We start from the raw sequence: 26809 nt of genomic DNA, 5'->3' as shown, positions 1-26809 counted from the left end.
GGTAAATGTTACAGTCTTTAATATACAATATCACAGACGACTAATTATAAGCCCTTTAGTTATATTTATGGCAGGCAAATGTTTATGCAAGGGGGAGAAAAAGATTATTCAAAATTATTCAAGACAAATCAGGTTTGACAGAACTTATTAAAAAAGGTATGAAGGTTATAAGTGCACAAACAGCAGAAGCAGGAGTAAAACATTTGGCACCTTGTGCCTGTCCACCATTCAATGAGATTTAGAATGATTCTTAAGAGAATGTCAAAGATTCACAACCTTGTGGGCGAAGGAATTGTCTTTGTCCTGAATGGCCAATTCCAAATTTTAAGTGATCACTAGTTCTGGACACTTGAGCTAGGGAAACATAATCTCTTTATCATATAATTTTATGATTCAATAAATCATCGGCTTTTCAACTCCCAACTGTTCCCCGCCTGCTTCTCTAGTATCAATCTGAACTTATACTCGCTGCATCACTTGTGTATCCTTTCTTAGGTCCGGTATTCCAACTGTGTGACTGTGTATAATTATAGGGAAACATTCTTGTACTGAAATTCTCTTGCAATAAAACTCAATATTTTGTTTACCTGCATGTTAATTTGCAATCATTGATATCAAACTGTTTTACAATTTCAGCCCAAGTGGAAGACCTCATTTTTCCCTATGTTTCATTAGCAATGTCTGTGCCCAGTCATTTAGCCTGGATGGGGTAGTAGCTGCAGGGAATGGGAAGATGAGTACACAGCTGGAAAAGTGACAGGACTAGTAACGCCAATGGGTTCAACAGTTAGGAATTTTAAGTTGTGGTCATTTAAATCAACTCATTGAAAGTCATTGGTAACAAGGAAGAATAATGAGACACTGTAAACTTCAACAGCTCTTGAATTCAAATGTTTTTCTCCTTCACTCTGACCCCATTTCTTCCACCAACCCTATCCCCTGCTGCCTTTCACCATCCCTTCCAGTCACCCCTCATTGGTACTGAAAAATTAGTCCTCTGTGGACATCAGTTTCATCTCCATATAGAACTGGAATAATACCACATGGAACCAGACCCTTTGACCCAACTTGTCCATGCTGACTGTTTCCTTACTGCTTTGTTCAATTCAAAGCTGAGCCCTCCATTGAATGGTAAAGGAATTGCTCAGCACCTTCCTGAACAAATCCTACATATATTGATAAATGTTAGCTTTCCACTGTGGTCACCACACTGAAGGGTGTAATGGGTGTGTGGATATTTACAACATTGTGGACAGAGTGGCTACTGTGGGATGGTATTCTTTGGAATAAGGGAAATAAGAGCAGTACAAAATGAGCAGTCATGTCTACAGGTCCCCACAATGAACTCTGAGCCCAATATGATGAGCTTTTCTTCTGCCACTAACCAGTCTTTGCTCAGACTGTGGATCTTCCTTAATTGAGGCTTCCCTCTACTATTTTCACTTTCATCCAATAGTAGAGGAGCAGCATGGCTGGGACAGCACCAGCTGTTAGATCAGGGCCTTCTGTCTGTAAGCAGTTTGTTAAAACCCAAGCGATCACAGTGTGAATGTACAATGTCCTTTGGTTTCTTCCCACATTCCAACGAGATACGGGCTAAGGTTAGTAAGCTATGTGCATACTAAGTTGGTGCCAGAAGGGTGGCAACACTTGTGGGCTACCCTTAGCACATTATTAACACAAATGACACATTTCACTGATTGTTTCAATGTACTTGTAACAAAAAGCTAATCTCTCCAATCTTTCCTGTACCTCTGCTTTTGCCTTCTCTTCCCAACTGGAATGTATAAAGTTCTGATCCTCAGTCCACCCAACTGGTGTCTATATCCAATAGATCACAATTTCCACCTTTAATGCTACCACTGGATACTTCACATTTCAGCATTCCCAAAGGTGCACTCCCTTTGATTTCCTGATCCTCTGTTTCATCTCAGTCATTACTCTTCTCACAACTCCCATGCAACTGCAGCAGATGGAAACACCTGTCTTATCCCTTCCCACCATCTGGTGATACAAGCAGTCCTTTCAGGAGAAGTAGTGCTCTATCCCAGTGAAGCCCAATGTATGCTTTTCACACATACAGGCAACTCATCACAAGACTATTCTGTCTACTGTATGTGCTGTATCAAATTTTACAATGCTGGATAACACTCAATTTGTTTATATTGGAACTAGTCATTTCTGTTGTCAGGTTATCCATCTGTGATATTAACTCATGTTTATCTCCTTTCACACAATGCACATTGTCCAATTCACAAACATTTCCAGCATTTTCTTTTTGAGTTCAAGATTTGACAGCAGCTCTGACTCGTACTTTGCAGCTGTAAAGTTCCTTTCTCTCTGACTGACCTCTGTAAACCTTGGTCTCATCTGATTGTCTCTTTCTGTCTCCAACCTGACATTAACTGGTTTCTCCTCCCAGTTTTTAGTCTGACTTGAAACATTAGTTGTTTTGCTTTCCACAAATGCTGCCTGACCTGAATATTTCCAACATCTTCTGTTTATATTTCCAAAATGTTGTGAAGGCCTGATGTGAGATGAGATGTGGTCAGATATAAAGTGCTAAAGTCAAGGGTACAAGCTGAGCATGGTGTGATGAAAAGCTGGCAGTGGGACTCACTGGTGGGAGCAGGTCCTTATTTGCAGCTGACCTTGGGTAGGGCAGAAACAGGTAATATTTGAAAGGTAAAAATGTATGTGTTAATTTGGAAGGACGGAAGTGGAATATTCACCAATATCCAACAGTCCCTTGTATCTCTGAGCTCTATTAAGGTTTGAGCTTTTCTTACTAAATGCTACTTCAATACCTAGTTTAGTGCTCTTAATTATAAATATTAAGATTTTACAGTTGTAACTTCACTCCTTTGCAGGATGGTTAACTCAGCCACCAACTCAGTTTTAACAGACTTGTGGGAATATTGCACTTAGAATTCATTGGTAACAGTGACTTGGAAATGAGAACATTTTCTTTTTTTTTCCCCTCCAAGGGTCTAAAGATGGATTTGGTGCCATATCTTTTGCAGCTGTTGGAAGGAATAGGTCTTGAGAGTGTTGAAAATCCAGCTGCTACTAAAGCACAGATTGTAAATGCACTTAAATCAATGACACGGAGTTTGCAGTATGGTGAACAGGTAAGATTTGTTCATTTTTATTCTAGGTTCCCCAGATGAAAAATCTGGACAATTTGTGAAGCCTCATTGCTCATCTAAATACTTGGATACCTAGCCTGAGTCAAGCAAATAAATTGGCAGAAAATGAGGAAGTGCCAAAGGGGAAGAAAAGTTTCTTTCCGAAATCTTGACATCTTACTTGTAAATTCTACGTCCCAAACAAATGAATTGGATGCTTGGCCAGAATGGTTTGCTGAAACCATTGGAATGATATAGTATGCCAGTATAAGGCTGAAGGTACTTTGCATTAAAGGACCCACTGCCTTGCCTAGTGTGGGCAGTAATCCGCAAGAACTGTGCAAAATCACGTTTGCTGCAACATTTTCTGCTCGTGTTTTCAGTATTACTTATTTAGTTCTTTATTTGCCCAGTTCGTCTTTTGCACATTGGTTGTTTGTCAGTCTTTGTGTAATTTTTCATTAATTCTATTGTACAGTATTTCTTTGTTCTACTATGAATGCCTGCAGGGAAATGCATCTCAAGGTGACATGTACTTATTTTGATAATAAATTTGTGAACTTTTCTTTGAACCTTACATTATAAATTGGTTTTGTTTTGTTCTATTATGAACATTTGTGGTCAAAGGTTAACCAATTACAGCTCACCAAGTGCATTCTGCTCAGGGTTGATCTTGGACTGTATAGTGCTTAATGATAACTTACATAGCGTAAATAGATTGGAGAGGGACACCATCACTAATCTGATTTTACATTGCTCTTTTGTATCAGAATCAGGTTTATTATCACTGGCATGTGACGTGAAAGGCAGCTCAATGCAATACATAATATAGAAGAGGAAAAAAAAAGTCAATTACAGCATACGTATATTGACTAGATTAAAAAAATGTGCCAAAAAACAGATATGCTTTATACTTTCAAAAAGTGAGGTCGTGTCCAAGGGTTGAATGTCCATTTAGGAATCGGATGACAGGGGAAAAAGCTGTTCTGAATCGCTGAGTGTGTGCCTTCAGGTTTCTGTACCTCCCTCCTGATGGTAACAGTGAGAAAAGGTCATTCCCTGGGTGCTGGCGGTCCTTAATAATGGATGCTGCCTTTCTGAGACACTGCTCCCTGAAGATGTCCTGGGTACTTTTTAGGTTGGTACCCAAGATGGAGCTGATGTAGATTTACAACCCTCTGCAGCTTCTTTCAGTCCTGTGCAGTAGCCCTACCCGCCCATACTAGACAGTGATGCAGGCTATCAGAATGCTCTCCACGGTTTTGTGTTTGTATGTGTTGACCACAGTAAAACCTTGAGCTTCGGACCATCATGGACTGATTGCTTTGCCTTCATTTGCATGTGACACTTCATAAAGCTGGGTTTGGGCCTTGATTGCCGTAGGTGAACTACTTGCGTGATGGCGATTCTCGTGCTTAAAGATTAAGAAAAACTTTTTCCATATCTACTGTAAAACCACAGTATATTTGAAATTTAAAAAACTGTATAGCTGCAAGAATGCGGGTCAGATCAGATGAAATTCTTAGTCAAAGCTACAACAATCAAATGGACTTGATCATTAACCAGGAGTGGTTAAAAAGCCAACTTTCAGGAATTGAAGATCAAATAGGAAAACTTTAATCATCTTGTTATTCTATACTTTATGAAAAATGTTTTTGATCCTATCATTGTCTGATCAGATTTTTGCTACTTTGTTTAGTTTGGAAAGGTAACATTGTTTTTGTGTTCAGTCATCTGGAGCATTGGTTACAATGTGCTAAAACAATACCTTTATTTAGGTGAATGAAATCCTGTGTCGTTCTTCTGTGTGGAGTGCCTTTAAAGACCAGAAGCATGATTTATTCATTTCTGAGTCTCAAACAGCAGGATATCTTACAGGTCAGTAACTTTCTCACTAGTGTCTAATGCAATGATTTAAATGATAGCTTGTACTTCAATGAACTGACTCTTGTTCGTCCCAAGTAAGCAATATTACTAGTAATATTCAAAGAAGTGCTGGCTGTTTATTGTTTCTAACATTCAAAAGATTATTGGGAATTAATTCCATTTGGAACATTCGGAAGATGGTTTAGAACAGCACTTTTTTTCCTTTCTAAATGTTTAATCATATGAGAACCAGTCCTCCTGGTTTGATATTTTTTCAATTTTCTCATGAGTAATCTTTTCTGGGTAAACTATCTGTGATAATTGGCTTCTGAATCGACATTGTGGAAAAAAAACAGAAATAGGAAAATTCACTAGTTGACAGTGCCACAATTAACAATTCCAACTGTAGAGGCTGTCAAGTCAAAGCAACAGGAATATCAGCATGCAAGTATTGTCTTTTACTATCTCTTTAAATGTGCTTAAGGGGATGTGGGGGAGGGGGGAAAGAGTACAAACCAGAGGCTCTGGTTGTCAGCATAACTATCTATCATTTATGAATCAAACATGTAAAGGAGAAAAAATGCTCAAAATTGAATTTCCAAAACTTTAAATTCTGGGAACAGTAAATTTGACACACTTTTTACATGTATTCACAGAAGAGAGTTAAAAGGAGTAATAATAGCGGAACATCAATTTTCAAGATGAGAGATTGTGTGTGTTACTCTGCATTTCCAGAATCTGCAGAAAATCTTGAGTTTAACATTAGCCCCAAATGAAATTGTCATATTCATCGGAATACATTTGTGCATCCCTTTTCTCTCCCCTTTCATAGTTGAACTCCGCCTAAAGTTGTGATTGGAACAGGCTTCAAGAATAGTTTTAGGTAACCGTCTGCATGAGAACTAACGCAACACTTACACTACATTCCTCCTCAGAAGTATTTGGTTGCTGCTACACCTGGGAATAACTAGTACTCTTGATCTAATTGTAGGTGCCATAGTGTCACCAAGATGCAGACGGTTTGTTCCTTATTCAGACCTGTAAATCACTCACCTGGAGCACTCTGGTGGAACAGAACTTTTGTTGGGTACTTTGTGAAGTGACTATGAAACTAAATGCCAGGATTAGTTTTTCTATTGAGGGCAAAGTCACACATTTTTATGGTATTTACAGAGTTCTATAGTAGAATGCCATCAGTAGAATTCACTTATTATAAAGCCTGTTCATTTGTTACACTCTCACGAGTCATGCTAATACTGAATAATCAGTACTAATTCTATTGCTCAAATTCTGTAAAAGATGAACAGCTACCCAAGATATTCTCTGCTTTCCTGCTTAATTTACTTACCTAATAGCATTATGCTTTTCTCTCTTCTATCACTTCCTGTGTATCTTTTCTCTTCTCTAGGTGCCTCACCTTCCCTCCTTACTGGTACTAGTCCCCTTCATCTGAGAAGTGGGCTTTAGGGCTTCTCTGGCAGGCACAATGTTCAATTCTTAACTCTGCAGCAGGTAGATAAAATCTTCCTCATTCTTTTCAGGTGTCTTTTTTTTTTGATTACTTGGACATCCAGACTTTTGTGTGTGAATTCACTGCATCACTGCTTTGTGTTTTTTTTTCCCCCCAAACAAAACATTCTAGAAATCAGAAAATCAAAAAGAAAAGTCAATCAGATGTACTGAAGTGAGACCTCTCAAACGTTCAGGGACTTTGTCTACACCCGTGATAATACCTAAACTGCCCTTCCCTGTACCAAGTGAGATTAAAGCTGTTAATTCAATAATTTGCTGGATGTGGACAGTGGCAAATCCAATTGTTGCTCCTGAAAAGGTGCTTGAAATACCACCATCTAGAGATGGCTGCATTCCATGTTTTAAAGGTTCTCCCGCAGGCTAAGTAACAAGTTTCATGATTTGGATGCAGTAATGAAGGGACAGCAGTGTGTTTGTAAGTCATGGTAGTCTGTGACCTGGAGAACTTGTGGCTGGAGTTCCATGTGCCTGCTGACTTGTTCTAACTGGCAGAGTATGGGATTTGGAAGATGTAGCTGAAGAAGTTTTGGTGAGTGGCAAATCTTGGGATTGATATCTTGGATATAGATGGAGAAATTAGGATCTTGTAATAATGAGTTGAAATGAAGAAGAGCAGAAGTGAATCAGATTAAGATTTTGAGATGCTCTTTGAACTGTAAATTTGATTAAACAATTGTGTTTAAGAACAGCTATAGTAATTTCCAGTGTGTTTTGTAAATAGATCCAAACATACTGTACAACTTGTATTTTTTTTATCCAGGTCCTGGAATTGCTGGCTATCTTACTTCAGGAACAATATCATCAGTAATCCCAAGTGGACCACCCCCTGTAGACAGTGAAGTGGTTGATGTAGCCAGATGAAAGGTTGACACTCCTTGCCTTGAAGATGAAGTACATCGTAGTTGTGAACCATCCTTATTATGACCTGAATAAAGTGTTGTATACAATTACAAAGAATTTAATTCTTCCCACTTGTTACATTCAGAATGTAATGCTTACATTTTATTTGTAAAATGGTAATTTTATACAGGTGATCAACATGTTCTATTGAAAATGGTATTGTTCACAAAATGGAAAGCTCAACATTTTCCAAATGCCCAAATATTTACTTTCTTTGCACTTGATATATCTGACTGTGAATCTAAATACTGGATTATTTTTCCTAATTTTACAGTTTCATTCTTCCGTCTGTGGAATAGCAGAAGTTGGAATTTCTCCAACTGGCCAACTTTCTGTCTGAAATCTTAAAAGCATGACAGTAAGGCAAGTTTTTGAGAAGTAACAAATATTAACTAAACTGTTTCTGATCAGGCCATGGACCACTGATTCTGCTACTGGCTAATCGTTAATGAGCCTGCTTTAAAAAAAATTGTATAACTGCTTTCTATGTCTGATGAGAGATGCCTCAGAAAAGTGCTAACCTGGACACACATTATAAATACTTAACTGTAATTGTGACCTGTGCTATACAATACCAATATGTAAACTTTCTATATTTGAATGTACATTAGTAAATCAGTCTTGTACATAAAATTTTAAGAATAAAGTGCAAAAGGGAATTGGCTTCCTTGTGAAATAAACCAGCACTAATGCAGTAATCTACTTGTGCTACTTCAGTAAGTTGAAGCTATTCTCCAACAGAATATTTTGTATTAAGATGTGTTTTAGCTCCTTTTGTTAAGAAACCAACCCTCAAATTCTATATCAGTGACAATTTGACAAAGGAACAGATCATTTGAACCTGGATTTGCATCAGAAAGGAACAGTGAGATGAATGTTGGAACGATTCTGTGTAATGTACTGTTTGTTAAAATGCCACAATATATATTAAATCAGATTTGATATCAAATCACAGCGGATGTGAACCAATGACCAAATGTTTGGCCATGAAGTCCTTGGACTTGGTCAAGGACTAAAACTAGAAGTGGGATTAACCAAAATAATTTTATCTGGCATAAGTATAGTATAGTCATAGTCATACTTTATTGGTCCCGAGGGAAATAGGTTTTCATTACAGTTGCACCATAAATAATTAAATAGTAATAAAACCATAAATAATTAAATAGTAATATGTAAATTATGCCAGGAACTAAGTCCAGGACCAGCCTATTGGCTCAGAGTGTCTGACCCTCCAAGGGAGGAGTTGTAAAGTTTGGTGGCCACAGGCAGGAATGACTTCCTATGACGCTCTGTGTTGCATCTCGGTGGAATGAGTCTCTGGCTGAGTATACTCCTGTGCCCAACCAGTCCATTATGTAGTGGATGGGAGACATTGTCCAAGATGGCATGCAACTTGGACAGCATCCTCTTTTCAGACACCACCGTCAGAGAGTCCAGTTCCATCCCCACAACATCACTGGCCTTATGAATGAGTTTGTTGATTCTGTTGGTGTCTGCTGCCCCAGCACACAACAGCAAACATGATAGCACTGGCCACCACAGACTCGTAGAACATCCTCAGCATCGGCTGACAGATGTTAAAGGACCTCAGTCTCCTCAGGAAATAGAGACAGCTCTGACCCTTCCTGTAGACAGCCTCAGTGTTCTTTGACCAGTCCAGTTTATTGTCAATTCGTATCCCCAGGTATTTGTAATCCTCCACCATGTCCACACTGACACCCTGGATGGAAACAGGGGTTGCCAGTACCTTAACTCTCCTCAGGTCTACCACCAGCTCCTTAGTCTTTTTCACATTAAGCTGCAGATAATTCTGCTCACACCATGTGACAAAGTTTCCTACCATAGCCCCGTACTCAGCCTCATCTCCCTTGCTGATGCATCCAACTATGGCAGAGTCATCAGAAAACTTCTGAAGATGACAAGACTCTGTGCAGTAAGAGGTGTAAATGGTGAAGAGAAAGGAAGACAAGACAGTCCCCTGTGGAGCCCCAGTGCTGCTGATCACTCTGTCGGACACAGTGTTGCAAGCACACGTACTGTGGTCTGTCATTCAGGTAATCAAGAATCCATGACACCAGGAAAGCATCCACCTGCATCGCTGTCAGCTCCTCCCCCAGCAGAGCAGGGCGGATGGTGTTGAACGCACTGGAGAAGTCAAAAAACATGACCCTCACAGTGCTCGCTGGCTTGTCCAGGTGGGCGTAGACACGGTTCAGCAGGAAGACGATGGCATCCTCAACTCCTAGTCGGGGCTGGTAGGGGAACTGGAGGAGATCTAAGCGTGGCCTAGCCCAGCTCCAGAACAAGTCTCGCCAGGGTCCACATGGCAGGATCTTCATGATGTGGGTATGGTCTCATTTTGATGCCGTAAAGCTCAATGTCTCTGAAAATAGAATCAAGTAGTAGTTTAGGAAAGAAATTGAGACATTGGCTGTTGAACCTGCAGCTGTCTGGACTGAAGCAGTTAAAATCGATAATGACTAATGCAAAGGAAGAGGATCAATATCTTGGAAGGATGTAGGGATTGAAGGAGTTTAGAAAAGAAAGGTTAAGACAATGAAGAGTCTTATAAACAAAAATTAGAAATTTAAAACCTGACTGGACCAGGTACCAGTGAAGATGGGAAGGCCCTATGGTGAATGATGTGAAAGTTAAGGAAGAATTTTCGATGCATTCCACTTTCTGATGTTGGGACAAAGACAACGGTGGTGAGCAGACATTGCTGTCACTGACTAACACAAGTACAGCTGAGCTAAAGTCAAGTACAGTGGCATGCAAAAGTTTGGGCACCCCTGGTCAAAATTTCTGTTACTGTGAATAGCTTTCTTCCATGCAAAAGGCTTCTAGTTCTGAGATTCTCAGGCTGTCTTGCATGCACTGCTCTTTTGAGGTCTATCCAGATCCTTGATGATGTTTAGGTCGGGGGACTGTGAGGGCCATGGCAAAACCTTCAGCTTGCGCCTCTTTAGGTAGTCCATCGTGGATTTTGAGGTGTGCTTAGGATCTATTCAAAAAGTTCAAAGGAACATCTAAACAAGCCTGATGCATTTTGGAAACAAGTCCTGGGAACTGAAGTTAAAATAGAATTTTTTGTCCGCAATGAGCAAAGGTTTATTTGGAGAAAAAAGGGTGCAGAATTTCATGAAAGGAACCCCTCTCCAACTGTTAAGCATGGGGGTGGATCGATCATGCTTTGGGCTTGTGTTGCAGCCAGTGGCACGGGGAACATTTACTGGTAGAGGGAAGAATGAATTCCCGTCTGTAAAAAAGAGCCAAACATGAAAAGAGGATGGCTTCTACAACAGGATAATGATCCTAAACACACCTTAAAATCCACGATGGACTTCCTCAAGAGGTGCAAGCTGAAGGTTTTGCCATGGCCCTCACAGTCCCCCGACCTAAACATCATCAAGAATCTGTGGATAAACCTCAAAAGAGCAGTGCATGCAAGAGGGCCCAAGAATCTGACAGAACTAGAAGCTTTTTGCAAGGAAAAATGGGCAAAAATCCCCCAAACAAGAATTGAAAGACTCTTAGCTGGCTACAGAAAGCCTTTACAAGCTGTGATACTTGCCAAAGGGGGTGTTACTAAGTACTGCCATGCAGGGTGTCCAAACTTTTGCTTCGGCCCCTTTTCCTTTTTTGTTATTTTGAAACTGTAAAAGATGGAAATAAAAGTTTTCTTGCTTAAAATATTAAAGAAATGTGTCACCTTTAACTTTATGCCTTTTGGAAATCAGGTCATCTTTTACTTGCTTAGTAACAGAAATTTTGACTGGGGTGCCCAAACTTTTGCATACCACTGTACATGTATACACAGATGCAATCAAAATCAGCAGCAGCATAGCAGGCACAGAAGAGGTAAAGAATTACATGGAAGTGGAAGTATGAGACAGTGTTCCATTTCATATTGAAATCATCTCAATGCACTCCAGGACTGTTCTCAAACCAAATATGATTAATGAGGCAGATAAGTGGCAAGATGAGGATTGTTTTTGAGAGATTTATTTGGGTTGCAAAATTCCAGAGTTGCCTTTGAAAGGAATGATGAAAGAGATAGGTAGTACTGGATTTGAGATTGAACAACAATCTCAAATCTCAGTAAGACAACGGAGGAATTAGAAAAGCCAAAAAGAGCTTTTGTGTAATGGGAATCAATGCAAAGGTGGGTAATAATTGAACGTGGCTTTGAGAGTTTTGAATAACTTAACATTTGCAAATGGAATGGAGGAGACCAGGAATATACTGGAATAATGGCGGCAGCAACTAAGCAGAGGAATGCTTGAGCAATTGTGTGGGAATTGGTTGTCCTACTGACATGACAGTTGTAGCCTTGGGGTCAAATAGAACACTAAAACCGCAGTCTTTCAGGTACATGAGATTCTGCAAATGCTGGAATTCTTGAAGAAGACCAAGTACTGGAGGAACTCAGCAGGTCAGGCAGCATTTATGGAGAGGTTATCGTAGACAGGGACAGAGCTAGTGTTTAGGAATAAAGTTTGAGTTGGGCTAAAGGCATTGGATCCTGGCTGTACATAAGATACGTCGGCTTGCAAGCTGAGCCAGCATTTAATTCCCATTTCTAAATCCCCTTGTAGATGGTGATGAGCTGCTGCAGTCCCCCAGGTGTGGCTATACCCACAGGGAATTCCAGGATTTTGACCTAGTGACGATGAAGGGACAGTGATATATTTCTACATCAGGATGGTATGTGGCTTGGAGGGTAAACCCAGGTGCTGCTGCTGGTGCTGCCCTTCTCGCTGATAGCACCTTTGAAATCCAGCATTGCTGTCTAAGGAGTCTTGGTAACAAAGTTGCTGCAGTGCATCCTATAGGTAGTACAGTACATGTGTTAATGCTTGTGAGTGGGATGCATGCAAATGGGCTGCTATGACCTACATTGTACAGCTTCCAGATTCTTGTCATTCTGCATGTCTGAGCAGAATTTCAGATGTGATGAGATTGAACTGAGTGTCATTACATGGAAATCAAAAAAACTGCAGATGTTGGAACCCCAAAAGAAAAACTAAAGCCTGGGCAGCATTTGTGGAAAGAAACATTTTGTGTTGAAGACCCTTCATCTTAATTTCTCTCATGTTCTCAGTGATGTTACCTAATGTACCGAGTGCTTCCAGCATTTGGTGTTTATCCTCTTACCACAGACAACCTACCGAACGGCAAATGGATGAAAATACAAGGGCTTGGTCAGATTCTCAGTCTGCAGTGCTGATAATGTATAACTAACAACACATGCATTTTCAGGTAACGATGGGCAGAATGCAACAGCTATGTTCATTTACATTTATTACTTGAAGTAAATTACGGTTCTATAGCTGGCACAAATCTGGAATATAAAAGCAATGATGTACGCTGAGGCTTTATCAGGCAATGGTCAGACTACATTTCGAACACTGCAAGTGATTTTGGGCCCTGTAACTAAGAAAGGATGTGCTGGCAAAACAAAGCGTTGGAGGAACTTGGCAGGCCAGGCAGCATCTATGGAAAAAGAGTACAGTTGATGTTTCAGGCCAAGACCCTTCAACAGGACCGGAGGGAAAACGGTGAATGGATTTAAAAGGTGTGTGTGTGGGGGGGGAGGGAGAAACACGAGGTGACAGGTGAAACCGGGAGGGGGAGGGGTGAAGAGAAGAGTTGGGGAGTTGATTGGTGAAAGTGATACAGGGCAGGAGAAGGGGCAATCTAATAGGAGTGGAAGAAGACCATGGAAGAAAAAAAGGGAGGAGCTGCACTACAGGGATGTGATGAGCAGGCAAGCAGATGAGGGGATGGGGAATGGTGAAGGGGGTGGCATTACTGGAAGTTCAATACCTTATTTTCCGTCTGGGTATCCTCCAACCTGAAGGCAAGAACATTGATTTCTCAAACTTCTAGTAATGCCCCCACCACCACTTTTGTCCTCTCCTATTAGATTCCCCCTTCTCCAGCCTTTTATCGCTTTCACCAATCAACTTCCCAGCTCTTTACTTCACCCTTCCCCTCCCAGTTTCACCTATCACCTCGTGTTTCTCCCTCTCCCACCCCCACCCCCACCCCTTAAATCTACTCCTCATCTTTGTTTTCTCCAGTCCTGCTGAAGGGTCTGAGCCCAAAACTTTTGACTATACTCTCTTCCTAGAAGCTGCCTGGCAGTTCCTCCAGCATTTTGTGTGAGTTACTTGGATTTCCAGCATCTGCAGATTTTCTCTTGTTTGTGGAAGTATGTGCCGGCCTTGGATAGCATCCAGTGGGTTTCACAAGAGTGAAAGGCTTGACATGAAGTGTTTGATGTCTCTGGGCTTGTACGTAGAGTTCAAAAGAATAAGGGGGGTTTCATAGACCCCTGATTAGTGAAATGCACAGATAGAGGACATGAAGAGAATGTTTCCAGTAGTGGGGAGAGTCTGAACTTCAGAATAAAAGGACATCCTTTTTGAACAGAGATCAGGAATTTCTTCAGCCAGAGGTTGGCGAATCTGTGGAGGCCAAGTCACTGAGTGCATTTAAGGCAGAGATTAATATTTTATTGAATGGTAAATGCGTTATGAGGAGAAAGCAGGAGAATGGGACTGAGGAAAAATTGAATGGCGGAGCATACTCAGGGCTGAATGGCCTAATTCTGATTCCAAAGCTTATGGTATTATAAATTATAGAAATGGAGTTCCAGGAGAAATAGGCAAGGATTTGGGACACATCCGATCTCATCTTATCTCTTCCATGATCACCATCAGCATACAAGGCTGTGTGCTTAGACCTCTGTCCCACTCACTTCACACTCGTGACTGAGGCTAAGCAAAGCTTCAATGCCATATGTAAGTTTGTTGGTTATACTGTATCACTATGGTTGGCTGAATCAAAGATTGGTGACAAATCAGCATAGATGAGGGAGATTGAAATTGCCACAACCACCTCTCACTCAACATCAGCAAGAGCAAGCAGCTGATTATTGGCGACAGGAGGAGGAAGCTGGAGGTCCATGTGCCAGCCCTCATGAGAGCAGAGGTGGAGAGGGTTAGCAACTTTAAATTCCTTGGCGTTATTATTTCAGAGCATCTGTCCCGGGACCAGCACAGTGCCGTTACAAAGGAGACAGCGTGTCTACTTTCCTGGAAATTTGTGCAGATTCAGTGTCATCTAAAACGTTGACAAACATCTATATACGCACAGTGGAGAGTATTCCGACTGATTGCATAACATCTTGGTATGGAAACACCATAAAGGGAAAACCTACAGAAAGTCCATCACGGGTAAAGCCCTCCCCACCATTCAGCACATGTACAAGGACAGCTGCCACAAGATTGCCCTTAACCATGCCACCTGATTTCTGAATGGATAATGTACCCGTGAACACTACCTCCTGACGTTTTTATTTTTGCACTAATTTAACTATTTAATATACAGTATATATACACCTATCAGAATCAAATTTATTATCACCAGCATGGGACGTGAAATTTGTTAACTTAGCAGCAGCAGATCAATGCAATACATAATCTAGCAGAAAAATAAATAAAACATAATAAATAAGCAAATCAATTACATATTGATTTGCAAATCAATTGATAAAAAAATTTGCAAAAACAGAAATAATGTATATTAAAAAAAGTGAGGTAGTGTCTAAGGGTTCAATGTCCATTTAGGAATCGGATGGTGGAGGGGAAGAAGCTGTTCCTGAATCACTGAGTGTGTGCTTTCAGGCTTCTGTATCTCCAAACCTGATGGTAACAGTGAGAAAAGGTTATGCCCTGGGTGCCGGAGGTCCTTAATAATGGACGCTGCCTTTCTGAGACACTGCTCCCTGAAGATGTCCTGGGTACTTTGTAGGCTCGTACCCAAGATGGAGCTGACTGGATTCACAACCTTCTGCAGCTTTCGGTCCTGTGCAGTAGCCCCCCATCCCCACCCCCATCCCCACCCCCATCCCCACCCCCATCCCCACCCCCATCCCCATCCCCCATCCCCATCCCCATCCCCACCCCCCATCCCCATCCCCATCCCCATCCCCCATCCCCATCCCCATCCCCATCCCCCATCCCCCATCCCCATCCCCATCCCCCACCCCCCACAATGATGCAGCCTGTCAGAATGTTCTCCATGGTACAAATATAGAAGTTTTTGATTGTACTTATTGTAATTCAGTTACTTTCTCTATTAATCTGTATTGCATTGTATTGCTGCTGCAAATACAATAGATTTCACAACATATACTAGTGATATTAACGCAAGCACGAGGAAATCTGCAGATGCTGGAAATTCAAGCAACACACATAAAAATGCTGGTGAACGCAGCAGGGCAGGCAGCATCTTTAGGAAGAGGTACAGTCGACGTTTCTGGCCAAGAACCTTCGTCAGTCCTGTACCTCTTCCTATACATGCTGCCTGGCCTGCTGCATTTGGCAGCATTTTTTGTGTGTTGCTAGTGATATTAAACCTGATTCTGATTTATCCCTGCTTGTGTCCCCTACCAATCAACTTTAGCCATCTTTCTCATGCCTCTGTAATTCCACTTGCTCCACAACACTAACACATCTGATTTTAGCTTCTCCCTCAAACTGCAGTGTGAAGTCTATGATGTCATTGGTATTTTATTGGGAATTTACCTTAATAGTCGATTTTGAGAGCTGCAGACAACTTCAAGATATAGGACAGTATTGTACAAGTCTAAAGTCTGATCACTGGAAACCAGGAAGCTAAGGTCGTTGAGAACCAGCACGAATTTGGAAGTTTCAAACTCCACATTAGCCATAAAATTGGTTATAAAATCAAAGTAATATCTGAAAAGTTTACAAAGAAATATATAAAAAAAAGTGTCTCATTAAATGATTGATAGCAACAATTCTAGAGACTAACAATTGCAGAAGTAAAACAAGTCTCTGAGGGGAACTCAACATGTCAAACCCTGGCGGAGTTCAAAGAACATTTACTATAAAAGTTTGCGTATCATATACAACCTTGAGGTTCATCTTCTTGCAGCGAATCACAAAACAAATAAACAATAGAAATCAAGAACCCCCACACGACAGTCATAGTCTAATGTGTAAAAAACGAACAAATCATACAAACAACAAATCCACAGAACAAGAACCGCAGACTAAGTCCACCCCTGGTGGTCACCATGCCCTCGGCCCGGAGTTCCTCCAGCCCCCGGCCGGTCTGTGCCAACCACCGCCCCTAGATGCGCCCATATACTGCCCAGCAGCGGTGACGTCATAGCTCCGCCCACCGCCTCCTTCGAGGCCCGACTGTCCATCCAGGACTTTGCCTGAATTCTTTACCCCTCCCGCTTCAAACCACAGCATGACAACATTCACTTTTTCAAGTTACATAAAGTCTCGGACAGCGTTCACTCGGGTTCACCTCAGGAGAGACCCGGTTTTCTCGGTAACGGTTGCCGGGCAACGGGGTCCTTGCGGTGGCGGGACGGGCGGACCGACGGACTAGAGGCCGCCTGAGCTGAGGTAAAGCGAGCCATTGGCGGGGCAGTGATCCGCCCGCACGGTTTTCGGAAGCTGGAGGACTGAGGCTTGGTTCTGCGTTTCGGGCTAAGTCCGGTGGCATCGAGGAAGGCAAGGAGGGAGCGAGGCACCCCTCAGACCCGGCACCAGGTTGCCTCAGCTTCAGGCCTTTTATCTTCTCCACGCTCGGGCCTCGAGTCACCGGGGCGATTCCGTTGTAGTCTCCTCAAAACTCGACAGCAATAGGGGCAGGCTTGGCAACACACACATACCTGATCTTAAAGCTTGCAAAGTAACAGCGAAGGAAGAGATGGCTAGAGCACGTTGAAGTTTAGAAAAGTTTATTGACGAGGGGTATGCCATCAAGACATGTCCTGGGATTTGGAACGAAATCATTGAGGCACTGGAGGCAATTAGAATTTGCCTCCAGTTACTGAAGGCAAAGCAGCTTAACACCATTGATGAGGACGCTTTTTGAAGTATCATTTGGCTTGGAGGAAGTTGGATTAATTAAGATAAACCAACATGGATGTGTTAAGGAGAGATCGAGTTTAATTACTTTGGTATTTTTATTGATTTGATATCGCGTGTATAGATTTCCAGGTTACATACAGTTGTGGTCGCTCCACTATAGAAAGGATGTTGAGGCTTTGGAGAGGGTGTAGAAGGGGCTTACCAGGATGCTGCCAGGTTTAGAGTGCGAGAGGCTGGATAAATATGGGCTGTTTTCTCTGGGGTGTTGGAGGCTGTGGGGAGCTGATAAGATTATGAGAGGCATAGATAGAGTGGACAGGGAATGTCTGTTTCCCAGGGTTGGAATGTCTAATACCAGAGGGCAGGCATTAAAGGTGAGAGGGGGTATGTGAGGGGCAAGTCTTTTACTCAGAATCATGGATGCCTGGAATGTGCTGTGTGGTATGGTGGTAGAGGCAAATGCATTAAAGGCTTTGAAGAGACGTTTGGATAGGAACGTGGACGTGAGGATGATGGAGGGATATGGACATTGTGTTGGTAGGAGGGAGTTGTGTTCCGCTCTTTCTGATTTGCTATTTAGCTGGTTTGGCACAACATTGTGGGCAGAAGGGCCTGTTCCTGTGCTGTACTGTTCTATATTCTATGACACAAAGCTTGGTAATACTGTGAATGATTAGCAGAGGATGAACAAAATGGGCAAATGCGCAACAGATAAAAGTTCAATGCAGAGAAGTTTTGGAACATAAGTGAGGAAGGGTGATATGGGTACTGTGCTGAAGAAGGTGCAGGGACAGAGGCGTCTGGGGGATTACAGGTGCATAAATTATCGATGGTGGGAAGGCAGGTTGAAATTCTCTTCCCCTTCATTGTATGTTTGTGACCTCTGGCTTTTTTCAAAATGCCCCAGTTACACTGGAATTAGAATTCTTTGAGGATTGAGTTGTTATGCTGGCAAATAGAACATGATGCAGGAAGTATTGTGGGATGATCGGGGTTCTTTGAAATATTCAAGTATTGCTTTACTGTAGAACCTTACTTCATCTTTGGAAATACTGGCACTTTGGAACCAATAACGTTTTTTAAGTGTAGCCACAGTTGTAGAAAACACGGCTAAGTGACACAGAGAGGGATTTAATAATAACCACATTATCGGTGGGGCGGGGGTTGGGGTGTACATGTGTAAAGGTATTCTTGATTGACCAGACAAACAAGCTGAGGTACAGGAAGATAATGACTTGTTAAGCATGAGTTTGAAACCTACCACAAAAGTTGGGAATGGTAGATTTGAGGTTTCTCTTTGTCATTGCCTTAAGAAACTGCTACAGGATGAATAAACTGTTCTCAGGCTACCAGTCAGATACTGGTATCCAGTTTAACTGATGTTTCGATGACAAACTGCCTTCTTCATACTTGGAGCAAGATATGGAACTTGTTTGTAAGCGAAGTGGAAAGCTGATTGGATGAGGGCTAACCAATCAGTAGGAACAGACAACAGGGGAATATCTTTCACTGGACTAGACATACCCAAGCATCATGCCTGATGAAGAAGGCAGAGTTTGCCATTGAAACATCGGTTAAAATCGATACCTATACCCTCCTAGAAGCCCGAGAAGACTTCATTCATCATATGCACTGGGAAAGCACTACATCCTTTTTCACTGCTCTAGGATCTTTACTGTTTTTAAACCTTGAAATAACAGTCAGAGTAATTCTTTCTTCCATATTGCTTAGTAAATTCTAGAAGGTAATAGAGTACTAGTAAATAAGGGACTAAATGTAAACTTATAATTTCTTTTCTCCAAACTTAGGTTGTGAAAATGGCAAAGTCAGCAAGTCGAGTATCTTTCCTTGTGAAATTCATAAGAACAAAGGGGAAAGATTCTGAGTATTTCGCAAAAGCTTTTAAGGTTGGTTAAACTCTTTAAAGTGTCTTATGAGTTCATGAATACAGATAAACATAAATATTCTGTTCCTGCTTTCCAGGCAATTAAAGAATTTAAATCAGAAGAATTTCTACAAACTATCGATGAAGATGAAACATTTAGCTTAAAAGTAAAGGACAACTCACTTTATATATGTGACCCATTTGAGGGACCTGCTTATGATCATCTACAAAAGGTGCTGATTTTTATGTTTTATTCTTGTGGAACGGAATTTTACTTTTATCTTTGTTTTTATGTCTACAAGAATATAAACAAAGCAATGTCCCGTGTTACCACTTTATGTAGCAAATAGTACCCAGATACATTCAAAATGGAACTAATTAAATCCCCTTAAATCCATCAGAACATTTAAATCAATTTTGTCAAGTTTTGCTGTACTCCTGCCTGAATATGTCAGTTCAGTGAACTCATGAGATTTGATGTAGAAAGTTGAAATTGTGATGCAGTTATTCTGTCCTCCAGACTTGTCCTGCCAGAGGGTTTTGGCTTGTTTGGCACCTTCTGCCTCTGTCTCTACTGTCTAGCACCTGACTTCATCTACTCTTTTTTTATTCCCCCCCCCCCCATCTGTTTCCACCTGTCACACACAGCTTTACTTCACGCTCAGTCCCATTCTCCCATCTGTCTCCATGTTCCCATCATCCCCAACCCTCTGCTCCGATTTCACCTCACAGCTGGCAGGCCTCGCCTCATCCCTCCCTCTCACCTCTTTACATTGGCTATCTTCCCTCTACACTTGATGCAGGGTTGACCCAAGTCACTGACAACATCTTTATCTCCGTGGATGCTGCTTGATCTGCTGAGTTCCTTGAGCAATTTGTCTTTTTGTGCAAAGATGTACTTTGAAATGATCTGGGGGCCTTCAAGATTTTGCACAGTTCACCTACATGGTAGGGACGAGGGAGAAATTACACAAAGATGGGCTGACTGTTGCAGCAGTCCAATCACAGTGGATTGATCTGAGAAATCCACAAAAGAGGACCTTAACTGCCCTTTATCAGTTGAAGAGTTCACTGTTCTATTGTGGCACGTTGCTCCCCTATAAATAATTTGGATGGGGCATAGAGGGATGTGCAGCTGACTGGGTACCATTGATGGGATGGACTCTGCGCTGAATGGCGTGTATCCGTGCTGTATTGCTCTTTGACTCTAATTTCCAGAAATACTACTTCCAATCATTAATCTTGGATGTGTTAGCCTCCATAAGGAACATTTTCAAGTGTTTGTAATTAAATTCATTATTAGTATTTGTAAGTGTTTTAATTAAAAATATTATTTATGTTCATTGGAATATTTTTTAAATGTCTATATTTAGACACGTTTATAAATTACGGTCCTGACTTTGACAGAGCACAAAGGTTTACCTTACCCAGTCTTACCTATTATCAAAAACTGTCAGTGTGTTCTAAGGGCAGACATAAAACCAATATTGTCAGAGGCTCTGAAACCTCACTACACCCCTTTGGATAATTCTTTGGTGTGAAGAATCTTAGATTTGAATGGTATATGTTGGCATTTTCCTTTGGAAGCATTAGCACTTGCCTACCCTGCCCCCCAAAAAACATCTAGACCTTGATATGATTAATTAGATCACAGCACAATACAAACTACTGAATGAATTGTTGAATACCAAGCATACGCATGAGTCTATGCTTCAGATTTGTTTTGTGGCAATTTTGGAATGAAAGTTTGTATTTCTTTCTGCTAGATTGCTTAGTTGATATTTTTTCAGACTCTTGAGCCTTCATTTCTTCAAGAAATTTATCCAACACCTGCAGTAGATCAACATGTAATCCGTGTTCCTGCTTAAGGGAAAAAGTTGACATTCACAACAGTACTATCGCAGAACAGTGAATGGAATTAGCAAATAGACCAGTTTTCGATCCTAGATTAGAAAAAAAATATTTTTCTTAATTTAATATTAGAAGCAGGGTACTAGCTTCTTTGACAATATATTAGTTAGAAGTGATGATTTACGAGGCATCCTAGTACCAGCAACCAAGAAGGATTGGAATAAAGACTGTAGTTCAAAGATGAAAGCAGAAACTACTGGAGATACTCAGTGGGTCAAGAAGCATTTGTTGGAGGTTAATATTATGAGCTGATGCCAGCATCAAGCAAGCTTCAGTAGATCTTACTTGCATCTCTTAACCGGAGATATCAACACCTCTGTGTGCCTCGCTCGCTCCATTTAGAATGCTTTTATCAATCAACTTGATTTTTGAGGCTGTTAATTTTTGTTATTACATAGAAGCATAGAAAACCTACAGCACAATACAGGCCCTTTGGCCCACAATGCTGTGCCGAACATGTACTTTAGAAATTACCTAAGATTACCCATAGCCCTCTATTTTTCTAAGCTCCATGTACCTATCTAGGAGTCTCTTAGAAGACCCTATCATATCCGCCTCCTCCACTGTCGCCAGCAGCCCATTCCACGCACTCACCACTCTTTGCATAAAAAAAACTTGCCCCTGGCTTCTCCTCTGTACCTACTTCCAAGCACCTTAAAACTGTGCCCTCTCATGTTAGCCATTTCAGCCCTGGGGAAAAGCTTCTGACTATCCACACAATCAATGCCTCTCAAGCTTCTTAACATCCGGCCTAATTCAGTGCATCTGAAGTTTATACTAATGGCTCCTACTTCTCTTCTGTTGACTGTAATCAACTCATTTACACATGTGGGAAAATGATATCCCCATTATAAAGACTTAATGTTCCAAAGGCTGAATACCTTCCAACAGTAATGATCTGTGTAAACCTTTTAACATGGTAGGATGTTGAACAGTGTTCACAGAAGCATTTTTAAACAACATTTGGTAGTAAAGTATATTGCAGTCATCATCACCATTATGTGCTATGTCATATGATGTGGGCGATCATGGTCTCATGACCATGATTGTTCTTGGCAAATTTTTCTACAGAAGTTCCTTCTTCTGGGCAGTGTCTTTACAAGATGGGTAACCCCAGCCATTATCAATACTCTTCAGTTATTGTCTGCCTGGCGTCAGTGGTTGCATAACCTAGACTTTTTTTTATATATAATTTTTATTGAGTTTTCAAAGTGAATACATGAAAGGATAATGTCTACCCTCCCCCCTCCCCTTAACCCTTCCCCCTCCCCGATATATACTTCTACCTGGAAAAAAAAGAAAGAAAGAAAGAAGAGAAAAAAAGAACAACTGCCTGGATATTGGAAGGTTTCCACATGCTCCATGGGATTCAAAATAAATTTAATATATTTATTTATTACTTTCCCCAAGGGACCAAGATCTTTATCATCGGAGCAACTAAATATGCCATCCTATCTTTTGTAAATAAGGGTGCCAAATATTCAAAAATGTTTCATATTTATCTCTTAAATTATAAGTAATTTTTTGGAGTGGGATAGAACTAGCCATTTCATTGTTCCAATGATTCATACCTAAGTACGAATCGGATTTCCAAGTAACTGCTATAGTCTTCTTAGCTACTGCCAATGCAATTTTTATGAATTCTTTCTGATATTTATTATCCCTTCAATATCAACTAATAGAAATAATACAGGGTTATGTGGAAGTTGAGTTCCAGTAATTTGTTCCAATAAGACTCTTAAATTTATCTAAAAAGGTTGAATTTTAGAACAAGACCAAGTACAATGTAAGAAAGTACCAATTTCTTGATTACACCAAAAGCATTGATCAGATACATTTGAATTTAATCTATTTATTTTTTGTGGTGTAATATATAATTGGTGTAAAAATATTATATTGTACTAATCTGAGTCGAACGTTTATTGTATTTCTCATACTGTCAAGACAGTCTTGACCAATTTGTTTCATCAATATTAATATTCAGATCTGTTTCCCATTTTGTTTTGACTTGTGGATTCCTTGTTTAGTTGTCTGTTTTTGAATCAAATTATACATACAAGAAATAATTTTTAAAGTTTTTCCTTTTTGAATTACAATTTCAATTTCATTGGATTTTGGCAAAAACATTGTTCGACCCAGTTTGCCTTTTAAGTAAGCCCTTAATTGAAGGTAACAAAAGAAACTGTTATTTGATATTTTATATTTATTCTTTAGTTGTTCAAATGACATCAATATACCTCATTCATAACAGTCTCCTATAGATCTAATCCCTTTTTGGTACCAATTATATAAAAGTTGATTATCCATTGTAAAAAGAATAAGTCTGTTTTGGAACAAAGGTCTCCTTGCGAATAAAGATTTCTTTATTTCATTATCAACATTTATCTTATTCCATAGATCAATCAAATGTTTTAATATAGGAGATTCTTTCTTTTCCCATATCCATTTAGATTCCCATTTATATATAAAATCTTCAGGTACATTTTCTCCTATCTTATCTAATTCTATTCTAATCCATGTCGGTTTTCGATCACCAAAGAAAGATGCAATAGATCTAAGTTGATTTGCTTTATAATAATTCTTAAAGTTTGTAAGTTGTAACCCTCCTAACTCAAATTTCCATGTCAGTTTTTCCAATGATATTCTTGACATCTTACCTTTCCAAAGAAATTTTCTCACACATTTATTTAACTCTTGAAAAAATTTCTGTGGCAATTGTATTGGTAATGTTTGAAACAAATACTGTAATCTAGGAAATATATTCATTTTTACAACATTGACTCTACCCACTAATGTTATTGGTAGTATCATCCATTTGTCAAGGTCTTCTTGGATTTTTTTCAATAGTGGTAAATAATTAAATTTATATAAATTCCTTACATTATTTTCAAGTCTTATACCTAAATACTTTATACCATTTACCGGCCATCTAAATTGGGTTGCTAATCCACATTGGCTATAGTCTCCTTTAGTAAGAGGTAAAATTTCACTTTTATCCCAATTTATTTTATACCCTGATACTTTCCCATATTCATCCAATCTAGAAGATAATTTATGTAACGAATGCTGTGGGTTTGTTAAGTAAATCAAAACATCATCAGCAAAAAGATTAATTTTATATTCCACCTGATTAACTCTAAAACCCATAATATCTGGATCAATTCTAATTAGTTCTGCTAATGGCTCTATCGCCAGTACAAATAAAGCAGTTAATAATGGACAACCTCGTCTAGTTGACCTTTTTAACTGGAATGGTGTTGAAATTTGAGTATTTGTCACTACCTTAGCATTAGGGTTAGTATTTAAAGTTTTAATCCAGTTTATAAAAGATGTTCCTAACCCATATTTTTCTAATACTTTAAATAAAAAATCCCATTTCAATCTATCAAATGCTTTTTCTGCATCCAAGGCTACTACTATACTCATCTCCTCCCTTTTTTGTGCCAAATGAATTATACTGAGTAGCCGAGTTACATTATCTGCCAATTGTCCATTTTTAATAAATCCTGTTTGATCCATATGATTTAATTTTGGTAAATATTTAGATAATCTATTCAATAAAATTTTTGCTATTATTTTATAATCCGTGTTCAACAAAGAAATAGGCCTGTATGATTCTGGTTTTAAAGGATCTCTGTCTTTTTTTGGTAATACTATTACAATTGCTGTTGAAAAAGATTCTGGGAGTTTATGTATTTTTTCTGCTTGACGTATTAACTCCATAAAGGGAGGAAATAATAAATCTTTAAACTTTTTATAAAATTCAGGTGGAAAACTATCTTCTCCTGGAGATTTATTACTTTGGAGTGATCCTAAAGCTTCTTCAACCTCTTTTAATGTAAAAGGCATATCTAATCCCTTCTGTTCTTCCGAATTCAATTTTGGAAGAGTTACTTGTGATAAAAAACCTTTCTATCTCATTAACATCATTTTGTGATTCTGATTGGTATAATTCAGAATAGAAATTTTTGGAGGTTTCATTAATTTCTAAAGGTTTATAAGTAATTTTATTTGCACTTGTTCTAATTGCATTTATGGTTTTGGAAGCTTTTTCTGTTTTCAACTGCCAAGCAAGAATTTTATGTGCTCTCTCACCTAACTCATAATACCTTTGCTTAGTTCTTATGATTGCTTTTTCCATTCTGTATGTCTGAAGTGTATTATATTGTAACTTCTTATTGACAAGTTGCCTTCGTTTTTCTTCTGTCATATGTCTTTGAGATTCTTTTTCTAATTTTGTAATCTCTTTTTCCAATTGATCTAGTTCTGCCATATATTCTTTCTTAATTTTAGACGTATAACTTATTATCTGACCCCTCAAATATGCTTTCATCGCATCCCATAGTATAAATTTATCATCCACTGAATGAGAGTTTGTATCCAAAAAAAATTGGATCTGCTTTTTCATAAAATCACAAAAATCTTGACATTTTAATAATGTTGAATTAAATCTCCATCTATAAGCCACTTCTTCCTTATCAGTCATTATTATTGTCATTAATAGAGGAGAATGATCTGACAATATTCTTGCTTTATATTCCATATTTTTCACTGTGTTGAATATGCATTGATAATAGGAAAAGATCTATCCTTGAATAAGTTTTGTGTCTATTAGAACAGAACGAATAGTCTCTTTCTTTAGGATTAATTCTTCTCCATATATCAATCAAATTTAAATCTTTCATCAATGATAGAGTTAGTTTTACTACCTTCGATTTTGTGACAGCCTTAGTTGATCTATCTAAGACTGGGTCTAGGCAAAAATTAAAATCTCCTCCTGTTAATATTTTTCCATGTGCATCAGCCAAATTCAAAAAAGCTTCTTGTATAAATTTTGCATCATTTTCATTTGGTGCAGAAATATTCATGAAAGGTTCATAATTCAGAAAAAAGTTGACAGTGTATAATCACATATCTCCCCGCAGAATCGGTTATTACATTTTGTATTCTAATTGGTAACGTTTTATTGATCAAAATTGCTACTCCCCTCGCTTTTGAATTAAATGAAGCTACAACAACATTACCCACCCAATCTCTCTTTAATTTATGATGTTCTGTTTCTGTTAAATGCCTTTCCTGTAAGAAGGCTAAATCTACCTTCATTTTCTTAATATGTGTTAAGATTCTTTTTCTTTTCACTGGTCCATTAAGCCCATTAACATTAAAACGCAAAAATTTCAATAAATTGGTCATTATTCTTAACAAAGTTACTCCAATCTAAAACATTACTTAGCTTCTCAACTCTCATAGTCTCTTGGGGAATCTCTTTGAATTTCACCATGTTGCTATGTGTTTCTCTCCCAATCATCCAGGCAAAAAGAAAGAAATAAAAGATAGATATGATAGAAAAAGAGAAATAACAAAATACCCCCCTACTAATGTTGTGAATGAAAAGATACACAACACTACTCCCCTCCATTTTGCGGTTCGTGGCTGTTGCCACGCTTGCACACATGAATAGCGTAGCGATTGGTCAGTATTTCTTCCAGCTCCCCCGTAACAAAAAAATTGTGTGTGTCTATTCCTTGACCCAGTCTTCATCTTCAATCCATCTCGCTGCCGTGGGTTTGTCCTTGTATCTGGTGAATATTCAAAGAATCTCGCACAGACTCCTCCGCTTTCCGGTAATGGTCAAAAAATCTTTTTTCTCCGCTAGCCAA

At 39.5% G+C, this 26809-nt stretch overlaps 2 protein-coding genes and 1 long non-coding RNA gene across 9 annotated transcripts in view; 2 read left to right on the top strand and 1 right to left on the bottom strand.

Annotated features, from left to right (window-relative positions):
• LOC134358075 (dnaJ homolog subfamily C member 13) overlaps positions 1 to 8335 on the top strand; it is a 173909-nt gene extending 165574 nt beyond the window's left edge. For 5 of the 6 annotated variants that reach the window (XM_063069998.1, XM_063070000.1, XM_063069999.1 and 2 more), the window contains 3 exons: positions 2988 to 3131; positions 4907 to 5006; positions 7288 to 8335. In XM_063069998.1, the coding sequence (XP_062926068.1) occupies positions 2988 to 3131; positions 4907 to 5006; positions 7288 to 7388 (345 nt within the window). In that variant the 3' untranslated portion in view covers positions 7389 to 8335. Of the gene's footprint in view, positions 1 to 2987; positions 3132 to 4906; positions 5007 to 6402; positions 6507 to 7287 lie in introns of all 6 variants that reach the window. The other variant, XM_063070002.1, reaches the window with a different exon arrangement.
• Positions 8336 to 9673: 1338 nt separating this feature from the next.
• On the bottom strand, positions 9674 to 16587 carry LOC134358080 (uncharacterized). The gene is made up of 3 exons (XR_010020789.1): positions 16484 to 16587; positions 16025 to 16198; positions 9674 to 9810 (listed from the first exon to the last, which is right to left on the bottom strand). It is a non-coding gene; the product is annotated as an uncharacterized LOC134358080 (long non-coding RNA).
• A 91-nt stretch (positions 16588 to 16678) lies between these two features.
• Positions 16679 to 26809, top strand: part of topbp1 (DNA topoisomerase II binding protein 1) — a 127020-nt gene continuing 116889 nt past the window's right edge. The window contains exons 1-3 of one of the 2 annotated variants that reach the window (XM_063069992.1): positions 16679 to 16882; positions 19162 to 19260; positions 19337 to 19471. In XM_063069992.1, the coding sequence (XP_062926062.1) occupies positions 19171 to 19260; positions 19337 to 19471 (225 nt within the window). In that variant the 5' untranslated portion in view covers positions 16679 to 16882; positions 19162 to 19170. The other variant, XM_063069993.1, reaches the window with a different exon arrangement.

This window comes from Mobula hypostoma, chromosome 17 (assembly GCF_963921235.1).
Source record: "Mobula hypostoma chromosome 17, sMobHyp1.1, whole genome shotgun sequence".
NCBI lineage: Eukaryota > Metazoa > Chordata > Chondrichthyes > Myliobatiformes > Myliobatidae > Mobula > Mobula hypostoma.
The sequence above is the reverse complement of the archived record's forward strand: the minus strand, read 5'-3'. Positions and strand labels throughout refer to the sequence as shown.